General features: G+C 51.8%; 1 protein-coding gene across 1 annotated transcript; it reads right to left on the reverse strand.

Moving 5' to 3' along the window:
* Nucleotides 1-235: 235 nt before the first annotated feature.
* Nucleotides 236-13,251, reverse strand: Aadacl4 (arylacetamide deacetylase like 4). The gene is made up of 4 exons (XM_015501348.2): nt 13,084-13,251; nt 5,299-5,515; nt 1,892-1,955; nt 236-1,367 (listed from the first exon to the last, which is right to left on the reverse strand). The coding sequence occupies exons 1-4, from the start codon at nt 13,249-13,251 to the stop codon at nt 593-595; spliced, it is 1,224 nt and encodes a 407-aa protein (XP_015356834.1). The 3' UTR covers nt 236-592.
* Nucleotides 13,252-13,517: the final 266 nt, after the last annotated feature.

The following is a 13,517-nucleotide window of genomic DNA, read 5'->3' on the forward strand; positions in this document are numbered from 1 at the left end:
ACAAGAGACCTTGACCCCAAGAATAATGAGGTTATGGGGGATATTCTAGCAAGGCCATGGCCCCAGCTTTGTCACCATGGGTGTGGACTCAGCATTGACACTGTGACCAGATGTGGGAATGTTTTCCTGCAAGGACCTGACAGGTTATTACCTTAAGAAATTATTGAAGGCATTAAATTCTCTTGTGGATAGTTACTTCACCTGAATAAAAATGTTAGAAATTGATGCGAGATGCAACATTGGATCTTATTGGTACTAAAAACAGTTTACATTTTCTCAAATATGAAGCCAGACATTGGTTAGCGGCTGTCTCCTGGACTCACCTTGGGCTGTGCATTGATTCACTGATTCCTCCTCAATAAAACAGAACTTACCAAAGACCCCAGTTTTAGACAGACACCATCCATGCTTTGGCCTACTCAGGGCAAAAGGATTACCACCATAGGCTTTTCTCTTTTCACTTATCTCTCCCTTTTATTTATTTATTTATTTATTCATTTATTCACTTATTTGTTTACGGTGCTGGTGCTCAAACCCAGGACCTTGTATATGCTAGGCAAATGCTCTAGCACTGAGCTCCATCCCCAGGCCTTCATAGGCCCTTTATATAATTGACTACAGCATTCATAATATTCAGGGAGCATGGGAAAGAGAAAAACATCTTATCAAATAAAACTAAGCATCCATGAAAGCCATCCTCCACGTGGTACCAGGTCACATGGACACCCTGGTCTTCCAAGCGCTTCTTATATAGCAGGGAGTCATCCCGGAGCATGTCCAGCTCACAGCTCACCAGGAAGGCCTCAGGAAGCTGAGCGATGATCTTATCTTCTGCCATGAGGGGTGCATTTTCTACATCCAAAATGTGTTTGGTTTCCAGATAGGCAGCCTCATTAAAAGGTGCAAGGGTCTCAGGTTGCTGGCCTTTGGTCCTGAACCTCTTGGGGAGGTTGTCAGAGCTGAGCCACTTCCTGTACTTGTTCCAGAAATCACGGGGTATACATGCCCCTTTCAAAATGGCGTCTTTCCAGGAGAGGTCAATGGCCAGGTATGAACACACACATGTCATCATGAGTTGTAGAGAAAGGAATGGGACATTTTGGTTCTGCTGAAAGGAGGGTAACTGTAAATTGATGGCCTGTATAACGGGATAAACCAGGACCTGAGCCCGGATCTGGGGAAGATCTGTTCTGCCCACCAAGGTCTGGGTGATTATGGCCACAATCATTCCTCCAATGCTGTCTCCACAGGCCACCACCCTGGAGGGGTCCACCCCGTAGGCTTCCAGGGTCTTCAGGAAGTAGATGGAGGCGTTGAGGCAGTCTGTGATGGCCACAGGGTAATGGTGCTCCGGGGCCTTGCGGTACCTAAGGAAGAGAGGGACCAGAACACGCAGGTGTGCGCGGTGTCACTGGAGGCTGCTCAAACAGGGACCCCACCGCCTGTCCCACTGTAGCTATTATCCTCAGGGTGACCCCAAAATAAAGATGGTGAAAGTCAGTCAACCTGAAGTTGTCCCGTGATAGAGAAGAGGGTGGGGTGCAAACAGCGGCCCTTATGGCAAGATCTGGGCCCCCGCCGCCGCCACCAGCCCCGGCCCTGCCCCCTGGACACTGACCCTCCCCTGGCTCCCTGGCTCCCACTAGGATGCCTCCTCACGCTGTGACCTCCAGGCCCCTGGCTCGTGCTGTGGCCTCCTAGTGACCCGGCTCTCCTGCCCACAGCTTGTCCCTGCGCTGCCCAGAGGTGGGCGTCTTCCCAGGCTTCTGCTCCAAGCGGTGCTGTGCCTGCGCCCGACCCCTGGAGTCGGGGCGTCGCTCTGGGCTGCACTCGTCCAGCTGCCCCCACCTTCCCAGCCTCGGAGAAGCCCCCGCTGTCTCGCGACACTCACCCGACAGACAGCAGCACGGAGTCCGTCTCCCGGGCCAGGAAACTGCACACGTTGTGGTAACTGTCTGCAGGAAGACAGGCCCGGCGCCGCTCATGAGGGACGGCCACCGCCACCCAGGCCGGGCAGTGGGCAGACCAGCTCTCTGTTCCGAGGCTGGCCTCCTCCGAGGCCTGGGCTGCGCCGTCTGGGCAAAGCCAGACGCCTGCCCCACTCTCCAGAACGCCAGGGCTCGCGGACCTTGGGCTCACTTTGTGCAACGTTAACTTTACAGTGGGGGAAACTGAGGCCAGGAAGGCTTGGGGACCTGGAGTGGCAGAAGCCAGGACTAGGGAAGGGGTCAGGTGAGCCGCCCAGGGAAGAAGGATTCCATTATCTATGTTGAGCAGGGAATAAGTGATGGCGGGATGGGTCGTTTTTCCAGACATTGTCACTCATTTAGCATCAGTGCAGCAGGGACAGAGGAAGACTCCGGGAATGGGGGGTAAACGTAGCAGGACCCCCCCACACAGGAGTTGACCTGGAGGTGACCTCTGCCTCCACATTCCACCAAGAGACTCAGCACCGTCTCCCATAGACACAGGTACACATCACGTTCCCAAGGTCAGGCATGTGCCCACAAGCTGCTCCAGAGATCAGCTGACTATTGTATGACCTGCCAGGGTCACCACCCCAGAAAGGGCCACGTGACCTGGGTACACAAGTGCACACCATGCATTGTCACACAGCACAGGGACATGGCTGGCACCAAACAGGGAACAGCCAAACAAAGCACAGGGGACGACTGTAAGATTTCACACCACTGCCAGCCCCACCCCATCCTAACAGGGAGCCCAATATGTGGCAGTGATTCTGCCCCAGCCTCTGTGCCTGCTCCCCTCTCGGGCTGCATGTCACCTCCTCTGGCCTTTCCTCGCTGTATGATGACCCTGCACTCAACACTGTGCCTCTGCTTCGCAGTCTACTTCTGTGCCCACCACAGGGTAATTGCCTCACCTTAGACAATGACGCCCAAGGGCAACTCCCCACCTCCTGTAACACTGCCCCCTGGAGGCCGGTACCTGCATTTCTAGACACAGGACCGTGAACATGAGTGCGTGGGGATCGAGGCCCAGTGTCAGGCGCAGAATCTGCCAAGTACACCCCTGACTGCACCCTTCTCCTGCAGCTGCCCACACACAGGCCCTGGGGAGGTACCCATGTCCTGCGCCCAGGCAGTCACCCGCCCTTTCCATCAGGATCTCTGGGTGGGGTCTTAGGCATCAGGATTTTCTAAACCACATCTGGCAATTCCCGGGTTTGGGGAGCCTGCGAAGGAGGAGCATGCGCCATCAGTGCTGTGGGGAGAGGTGAGGAGGGGGCAGAAACAGAGCATCCGCCCTGCAGGGCTCAGCGGTGTCCAGGGGGTCAGCCCCTAAGCCGGAGGCACCTAGCTGTGGGTCTCAGCCACACTGCACCTCAGCAGTGTCCTGGGGGCTTTGGAAAGTACTGAGTACAAGAGACCTGCTTGGCCTTGGGGAGAACCTTGGGCCACAGGGACCTGGCAGCTCCCAGCCAAGGCGGGGCCCACCCGGCCAGCCTCCCTCCTGCTCTGCTCGCCTCACTTTCCTCCTCCCCGCAGACCTCAAGGGGCTCCTGTTTCAGACCTTTCACCTCCCACTGCTGCTCGGCCTTCATGGGACCGGGACCAGGCTGAGGCAAGCAGCCATCTCTCCTGGCCCTCAAGTCCAGGGGCACCCAGACACTCCGCCTTCAGATAAATGGTGTTGTCATGTTCTAGTTTAAAAATCAAATCGAAAGCCCCAACACGCCAGGACACACCCGTCACAGTGTTTTAAAGGCTCACTTGCACAGGCTTCAGCTGGGAGACTTCTGCTTCTGTGTGGCCTTGACGCTTTGCCTTTGTAGATTTCTGCACTAATATTGTCTTTCAAGCTCCTGCATTGACATGCCAGGAAGCCAGAGCTTGGGGAACCTTGTATTTTGGAGCTGCTGGGAGGGCCTCCTGCCCTGGCCCAGTTCTCACCCAGCTCCAAGGCTCTGCCTGGCTCTGGAGGACTGGCTCCTGCCCATCCCTTGGGTTCTAATGCTCCCTTCCTGGACAGACCTTGACTCTTGGGAAGGACTGAACTCAATGCATCACGCTCCATGCCATCCATCCATCCACCCAGCCAGCCATCCCTCCATCCATCCTCCCACACACCATTTGTCCATTTGTAAACCCGTCCTTCCACAGTTATTCAGCCGTCCATGCGTGTATCTGCCCACGCAGCACTCATTCATCCATTTATTCTTTCAAAAAGAAAGACAATAGGCCAGGCACTGGGGATCCTGCAACCAAGACAACAGAGGTCTTCCCTGCATTCTAAGAGTCCTCGTTCACATTGGGGATAGACACAAGGAAAAACGTGGAAGACCCAAATAAGCTCAGATTGCGACAAATGCCACAAAGACACTTAACCAGGCAATGTCAAGGATGAAGAAAGGGTCCAGGGCAGGACCACAGAATGGGCAGGTAGGAGTCTTTAGGTCAGATTTGGGGAGGCCATCTGGGGAGGGCCACTTGAGAGAAGACTGGGGGAACAGTGGGAAGCCAGCCATGCAAAGAAAGACATGTAGATTTCTGCACTAATATTGTCTTTCAAGCTCCTGCATTGACATGCCAGGAAGCCAGAGCTTGGGGAACCTTGTATTTGGAGCTGCTGGGAGGGCCTCCTGCCCTGGCCCAGTTCTCACCCAGCTGTAGGAGCCTCCACGGAGGCGGAGGCGGCAAGTGCAGCAGACAGGCAGAAGGAGCCGGGATGTCCGCAGTCAGGGTTGTACAGGGGGCTGCGGCACGGAGAGTACAGAGGGAGGCAGGTGACAGATGGGGAGGTCACAGGCCCAGCCACATCAGGGCCTTGCAGACTGGGAAAGGAGTTTGGGTCTCATCAAGGCCCAGAAATGGTTGAAGCCAACATCAAAGAGCCCTGACTTCTATTTTTAATGTCCCTGTGGTGTGGGGAGAGGACTGGACTAGGGTGAGAAGTGGAGCAGGGAAACCAGTTACCAGAAAAGGAGTAAGTGAAGCTGGGTTTGGACCACAGTGTCCTGCAGAGTGAGCCAATGCATGGGTTGGGGCCATCATGAGACGGACAGCAGGGGCAGGCAACTCTGAATGGGAAGGAAGGCAGGATGCACCTCCAGGGTCCTGACCTCCCCACTGGGACGTCACTGCCCCCACCTGTCCCGGGACTATTGCATCATAGACACATCGGCCATGGAGGCAGAGTCCCCATCCACTGAGCTGAGCCCCAGGCCCTCCATCTCCAGCCTCTGACTCGGTAGACTCACTCCCTGGAGGCTCTCCCAGAAGCCCCTTTGCGAGCAGCCAGACCCCCCTCGCCTCCCTCCCCTGGGAAGCGGCTTACCCAGGCTGCCGAATATGGAGGCCCCTCCGTGGTAGAAGAGGATGCCGCGCCGGGGGCTGGAGGACGCAGCCTTGGGCCGGAACAGCCTCACGGGGATTGTCCCAAAACGCAGGTCTGTCACCACCACTTCACGGTTGTTCTTTATGGACAATCTGTCATGCAGGAAGTGGACAAACCTGGGCATGGAGCAAATCCTCAGCTTCTCGAGTATGTTCCCCTGTCAGATGTAAGAGAGGGAAATCAGGTGGATGGAGGTTCAGCTCGGTTTGGCAGGTGCACCCACCACCCACCACTGCTAAGGGGTCTTATCCCTCCTCACCCGCCTTCTGCATGGACAGTAGGTTCATCAGGGTGCAATGGGCTCTGGGTGTCCTGGACTGGGGTTGGATTTTCAGACTTTTCCTCCCACAAGGTCTTTATTGAATAAGGATGGCGCTGTGATTTGAATATTTATCCCCCTCCAAATTACAGTGACATTGTAGTCAGCATTAAGAGGCGGTGCCTCTAGGAGGTGATTTAGTCAGTGCCCTCCTGAATGGACAAAGTCTGTTATGGAGGAAGTAGGAAGTAGGAGTGGACTTTGATAAAAGGACGGGTCCCCCCAACTTTCCGCCATCTTGCAAATGTGTGCACACTGGCCTTTCCACCAAGGGATGACGTGACAGAAAGGTCCACTGCCGCTGTCACACTCTTGGGCCTTCCCAACCTCCAGAACTGGGAGCTCAATCACCCTCTCTTGTTCATAAATTACCCAGTGTTTTGGGTTTGGATCTAAAATGCTCCAGAAAGGCCATGTGGTGAAGATTTGGTTACCGACGTGTGGGGCTACCGGGAAGCGGTGGGGAATTAGGAGGTGGGGCTAGTTGAGGAAGTAGGTCAAAGGAGACAGGCCTTGAAGGGTTTGACTCATCCCTAGACCCTTCTTTGTCTCTGCCTCCTGTTCTCCATGAGGTGAGCCACATGCTCCCCGCCCTGAGGTTCTACCTCATCATGGGCCCAAGACCCACAAAGCCAGGTGACTGTGGAGTGAAACCTCGGAAACAGTGGGACAAAATAAACATTTCCTCCTTTAAGTTGATTTTTCTCAGGTATTTTGTAACAGACGGAAAGGTGACTACCAGAAAATTGGTATACTGGGGGTGGGGCTGGGATTGTGACTCTACGTGATGATGTGGTTCAGAAGCATTTGGAATTGGTTTGCAAGAGGAGTTTGAAGTTCTTGGAGTAACAGGCTAGAGAAAACTTAGAACACTGCAAGCAGAGCAGAATGACCATTCTGGTGGGAGCTCAGAGACCAGAATGTTGATAAGAATGTGCAAAGATTGTGCTCGTGAGGTTTCAGAGAGAAATAAGGACTCTATTGAACATGGACTAGAAGACATTGTTTTGCATTCTGGCAAAGAATTTGCCTCCATTTTGTCCTTTCCCTGAGAATTTGTATGAGGCTGAGTTTTAAGGTATTGAACTAATTAATATGGCAAAGGAAATTTCAAAGAAGTGCAGGACTCAAGTTGTGGTATGGGTATTGCTGGCTGATCTTAACCAAATTTAAGTGTGAATCACACACACAAAAAAAAAGTAGCCAGAAATATTTTTAAAACTTTCAGTTTGACCAGAAAAGGAGCATATTTTAAATTGGGGCAAAAGAATGTGTGGTTGCTAAAGAGATCGGCACCATTAAAAAGAGGTCAACTACTTTGCACCATGACATTGGGGAAAGATGCCTTGAGGGTATCTTGGGAATTGACCAGATTCCCCCCTAACCCCATCACAGGCTCCAGAGGACAAAATTGTGAAGTTGTTTGAAAGAATTTGCTTCGAGAAGAGTGCATGGGGGGGCTTCTTGCTCACACAGGGTCTCCTAGAGAGCTGATTCCCTGGGATTCATGTCCCCGTGAAATTATCCCCTCAAGGACCCTACAACTGCAGTCTAAGTGGGTCCTGCTGCTCAGACTGGCAGCAGACCTGGGTGTTGTCCACATGTTGCTAGTTTTGCAGGCACGCAGAATGTAAGAAATGTGGAGGCCCCCACCGAGATTTCAAAGTAAGGCCAGGAGGCCAGGCATTGTGTAGCAGTCAGAGTCTCTGCAGACGCTGTGGGAGTGGAGCTGAGGCTGCAGTGGAGACCCCAAGAAGTTAGAAATGCCAGGAATGTGGAACCTGTGCTGAGGAAAGCTGCAGGCAGTGAGCAGAGCCAGCCTGGGAGCATGGTCTGCAGGCTGCAGCCAGCAAGACACGGTGTTGGGGCTTCCCCAGCCCTTTGGAGCTGACATCCCACCACCACGTGACCTGCATGCTGGACATGGAGCTATATGATGTAATGTTTGCTTGCTGAGCTTTGATCTTGCCTTGATCCAATTCCTTCTTGCTCTTTTCCTATCTCCCCCTTTTGGCATGTTGCTGAATACCCTGCTTTACGGATGTATGATGGAAGTACCTAACTTTCTTTTTAGTGATCCAGGGACTCACAGCTAGGAGTTGGCCTTGAGTCTCAGAGGAGACTTCAGACTTGGGTTTTGAGCAATCTCCAACTGTCGAGACGTTATGGACTCTTGAGATGGACTAAAGGCACTTTGCATTCTGAAATGGACATGAGGCTTTAGGGGTAGGAACAGAATGTTTTGGTTTGGATCTAAAGTGTCCCCTAAATACCGTGTGCCAAAGACCTGTCACCAACCTCTGGAGCTAAGGAAGGAAGTAGAAACTTTAGGATCTGAGGCTTATTGGAGGAGATAATTCCCTGGGGCTTGTCTTTAGTGGGTGTACCTTGTCCTCAGCCCCTTCCTCTCTCTCTCTGCCCTTTGTCTAGCATGAGGCCAGCTGCTTTGTCACCGGGGACCCAGAAACAATGAAGCCCAGTGACTACAAACTGAAACCTCTAGAACAGTGAGCCACAATAGGTGTGCCTCCTTTAATTTCGTCTTCTTCAGGTATCTTGTCACAACGACAGACAGCTCACTGACAAACCCAGTCCAGTATTGTTCAAGCCACAGACAAAATACTAAGATAGCTGAGAATTTGCAAAGGGGCAGCCCAGTTTGGGACTGAGTGGAAAGCAGTCACTTAATTAAATAAAGCCAATGGTCCAAGGCAAGTGACCAACACCCTGGCTCTCTTTGGCTGGGTTCTGGACTCTCCCCAGCCTGAGATGGCAAAGGTGCATGGGTGCCCTGGGTTAATGCCCATCACTGGGCAACCAGAGTTCCGGGTTATGAGGGACTCTTAAATTGAGCTTGTATTCAATAGAAAAAAATATAATGGGATCAATTAAGGATATATGTGTGGATGTACATTCAGATCCAAACCAAAACATTCTGCCCCTGCCCGCAAAGTCTGATGTCCATTTCATAATGCCAAGTGCCTTAGGTCCATCTCAGGAGTCCATAACGCCACGGCAGTTCCAGCATGGCTCAAGAGCCCAAGTCTGAAGTCTCCTCTGAGCCTCAAGACCAACTCCTGGCTGTGAGTCCCTGGATCACTAATGGCACAAGGGCTGCAGATGAGCCAAACGTGCTTCTGAACTACTATGTTCCACTCTGATGATAAGCAAGTCAACATCTGAATGTTTCACGAGCTATAGTTACAAGGTATATTTTAAATCCTAAGAGCATTGCTGTCACTGTGGCTCATCTCCTCTGTGGATCTCACATTTGGGGCATGTCTCTTATCATAAAGAAAATGGCCTGGGGGTGACGATCATAAAAATAATAACAAGTGATGCTTTGTAGACACCTACAACATGTCAGCACTTGTCCAGGTGCTTTGGATTATTAACTGGCTCCATTTCTCAAACCTTTCTAAGCCAATTATCACCTTCGTTTTACAGATGGGGAAACTGAGGCACACCTGGACCCAAGTGGCTTGCTAAGAGTTGTTCATGGAGTTAGGTGCAGGACTTATGTTCTCAACCAATTAATGAGAAAGAGCTTGGGCTTGGGAGTTAAACCGACCTGAGTTCAAGTTTGAGCCCCATCACCAACTCACTGGAAAACCCTGGGTATGACCATCTCTGAGCTTCCAGTTCCCTCTTTTAACAGTGAGAAAAATGGTGTCCATAGACGAGGTCCCCGGATAAAGTGGGAGGATCAGATGCCATCGCCCACGTGGAATGCCTCACGGAGTGATCCTGCAAGCACAGACCCTGTCTCCTGTTCCCATGCACTTGGTCTTGTCCCCGGTCCTGAAAGGGTGCCCCAGTGTCTTTCCTTCTCCATGGAGGGACTCCTCCAAGGGAACTCCAAGCAATTATTTCCCTGCTTGAACTGGGAGAGAGTGAACTGACCAGCCGGGTGCAGGCGACCTGTCTTTCCCTCCCCCCGACTCATCTCATAACCCCAGGCCTCCATGCGGAGGCAGCTTGGACCTCCACAGCCAGCTCTGAGCAGCTGAATGTCAAGGTTCCACCCACCAGAAGAAGTTGTTCCCTCTGTTCCCCGGGAGACTTTCTTACCTGTCCTTCAGGTGAATAGACACCTCTCTGACTTTTTTTTTTTCTTTCAATGCTGGGGATTGAACCCAGGGGTGCTCTACCACTGAGCTGCATCCCCAAACCTATATACATATATGATTTTTTTTGAGATAGGGTCTAAGTTACCCAGGCTGACCTTGACTTGTCATCCTCCTGCTTCAGCCTCCCAAGTCATTGAGATTATAGATGTGCACCATGACACCCAGTGCCACACTGACTTTCATATCCAAGTTCAGGGTCATGTTCTTGTGGAAGCCATCCTCCTTCCCCTTGTGGTGAAGATCTTTCCATCTTCTAAGGTCTGCTTCCTCTTGGAGACTCTCACCACTCTCCCAGATTTCTTTAGAAATCCTCTAAAGCTTTATTGCAGGGACACCATCACCCACGTGTCTTCCCACCACCACGCTGAGCAAAGGACACATCTCATTCTTTCCTTGATCTCCAGCATCTAGAATAGTAAATGCCTGTTCAGGGAGTTTTGAACAATATCACGAGATGTTAAATGGCTCTGAGTCTCACATTCTGAAGGGTCACCAGGTGGGCCATGAAGTCACATTTGTTTTTGTTTGGGAGATCTTTCCATTTTCTAAGGTCTTCTTCAATTTCTTTCTTTAGTGTTCTATAGTTTTCATTGTAGAGGTCTTTCACCTCTTTTGTTAAGTTGATTCTCAAGTTATTTTTTTTTTTGAGGCTATTGTGAATGAGGTAGTTTTCCTAATTTCTCTTTCAGAGGATTCATCACTGATGTATAGAAATGCATTTGATTTATGGGTATTGATTATATATCCTGGATCTTTGCTGAATTCAATGATTAATTCTTTTTTTTTTTTTTTTAGAGAGAGAAAGAGAATTTCAATATTTATTTTTCAGTTTTCGGCGGACACAACATCTTTGTTTGTATGTGGTGCTGAGGATCGAACCCGGGCCGCACGCATGCCAGGCGAGCACAATACTGCTTGAGCCACATCCCCAGCCCCTCAATAATTAATTCTAGAAGTTTTCTGGTGGAGTTTTTTTGAATCCTCTCAGTATAGAATCATGTCGTCAGCAAATAATGATAGTTTGAGTTCTTCTTTTCCTATCTGTATCCCTTTAATTTCTTTCATCTATCTATTTGCTCTGGCTAGAGTTTCAAGGATTATGTTGAATAGAAGTGGTGAAAGAGGGCATTCCTGTCCTGTCCCAGTTTTAGAGGGAATGCTTCCAGTTTTTCACGATTTAGAATGATGTTGGCCTGGGGTTTAACATAAATAGCTTTTAAAATGTTTTAAAATACAAAAGAGGGCTGGGGAGGTGGGCCCAATGGTTGAGTGTCCCTGAGTTCAATCCCCAGTACCAAAAAAAAAAAAAATGTTTTTTAATTGTAGTATCTTTTTTCCCTTTAAGATAAAACCAGAAGGGTTTGTTACACTATAGTTGATATCTTTTGTTTGTTTTTGCAGTGCTGGGGGTCGAACCCAGGGCTTCCTGCATACTGGGGAAGCCCCCTACCACTGAGCTGCAGCCCCAGCTCTTGATGGCTTTCAGTGGGGCTGAAGTCACCATGGCAACCTTTGTAACAACTTCAGGAAAAGCTGGGCCTCCGGCAGGGCCCTGCTAACACACCTCTAACACACCTAAAGGGCTGCTGGACGGAGCCCTGGCTGGGCTGTACGTTTTCATGGCTCTTCTTACTCAACCCCACGTCACTCTTGGGAAAACCTCCTTGGCTGTCCTCGCTTTGCAGGAGAGAAGAGCCTCCGAGCTCCCCCCGGGGCTCTGGGGCCAAAGGAGGCTTTGGGTTCCCAGCCACAGAATCTTTCTAGGTTTTTCCTTGTCGTCCCTCACTGCTTGCCCCTCCCTGTCCGCCCGTCTCCTGGAACCCTGGTACCTCAGAAGCCGTTACATCATCGTGGGCATCCAGCCCCGAGGGGCCCAGGGATGGGGGCACTGGGAGGGTGGGATTCGCCCTGCAGAGCCAGCCCTAGCCCACCTCTGAGTCTCCGGTGAGCAGCCTGCAGCAGCTTCCTCGGGAGTTCTTGGCTTGTGGACTACGCTTTTTGTTGTGTCTTGGTTCTGGTACCAGGGATTGAACCCAGGAGCACTTCGCCACGAGCCATGTCCCCAGCCCCTTTTATTTTTTTATTTTGAGTCAGGGGTCTTGCTAAGTTGCTTAGGGCCTCGCTAATTTGCTGAGGCTGGCTTTGAACTCTCGATCCTCCTGCCTCAGCCGCCTAAGCCACTGGACTATCTTGAAGAGAAACACTAAAGGGGGGGAAAGATCCCAGTTTCTGTGGGCCACTTGCAAATCCAAGGCCCGTGTGTTTAGTTCTGGGGCCCCAAACTAGCCTGTAACTCCAAATGATGGTAGCCACAGGCCTGAGACAGCTCCACCTTCAGAGAAGCACATACTCAGGGTGCACAAGAGACATCTGCTACATCCTCAGCCTGTCTCCTTGGCATGTAGCATGTATGAAATTAGAAATCAGACTTGTCCATCTCTCTGGAACAGGACCATGGTAAAAAAAGCCAACAACACAGGAACATATTTTTTACCAAACATCTCTACACCTGTTAACCCTTACCACATGTCAGCTAATGCTTTTTTACCAACATGATGAGACAGATACTCTTGTCCCCATTTCACAGATAAGGAAATTCAGACACAGAGAGGTTAAGCAGATCATCCGTGATCACACAGCTAGAGAGGCAGAATATGAATGCACACCCAAATGGTCCCAGTTAAGCTTATCTCCTCACCTCCTTCTTCACAGTTGACCTCAGAGGCAGTCACTATGAACTAACAGAGTTGGGACATTGGGATTAACTCAAGTCACTTGCCTCCTACAGGAGGATAGACTGTTCTTTCCAAATCTGCTGTAACTGCAGGCAGGAACCGGTTCACATGCCGCCCCCATAGCCTTGCTCAGGTCTGGCTGCTGCGCCCACTTGGGAACGCTGGGCCAATTCATTTATGGTCTGATCAACAAACCGGGTTCCCTGCCTGGGGTCGGGATTATGGAGCTGAACGGGGTTTCCCTGACTGCCGGGTGCTCACACCTATGCAGGGAACACACCTGGGAGGCAGGTGAGTGCACAGAGGTGAGGACTCTAAGTCTGAAGGAGGGGTTGGGCCTTGGTGGGCAGGGACAGGATCTGAAATCACTTGCCCATCCTCAGAGAAGAGCCTGGTGGCTGGAACGTGGGGCGGGTTTGATGCTGAAGGGAGAAAGAGGGGGCTAAGGAGGGGGGAGAGTGGAGGGTGGGGAGGGGGAGGAGGGCTGCAGAGGGAAGGAGAGCACAGGGAGCCCCCACCGAGAGGGGGCAGGGGCACTCACCACAGCCATGGCGTACAGAAACACGCAGTGCAGACACCTGACCTTGGCCGCGTGCTGCAGGCCCCGGGGGACCTGGGCAGTGCGGAAGTGCTCCAGCACGGCCCACGGCAAGACGCCCAGGAAGAAGACGGGCAGCCCCGCCAGGAGCACCAGCCACAGGACAGCCATGGTCCCCGGGCCACCTGATGAGCCAGTGTGGGGACTGGCGTAAGAGGACAGGGCCCAGTTATATGTGCTGCCACCTCCAACCTGCTCCTCTGGGCTCTGTGTGACCCAGTGGCCTGACCTGGACCTTGGATGTCAGCACAAGCCAGGCGATGGCCGCTGGAGGAACCAGCTCCCCAGGGTACACGGGGACAGGAAGCCCGTCCTGCCCACCAGGGGGACTTGGGAGGTGGGATCGAGCAGATCTGAGGGAGGGTCTCCTGGGGGTT

The sequence above is a fragment of the Marmota marmota genome, unplaced genomic scaffold (genome assembly GCF_001458135.2).
Source record: "Marmota marmota marmota unplaced genomic scaffold, marMar, whole genome shotgun sequence".
Taxonomy (NCBI): Eukaryota; Metazoa; Chordata; class Mammalia; order Rodentia; family Sciuridae; genus Marmota; species Marmota marmota.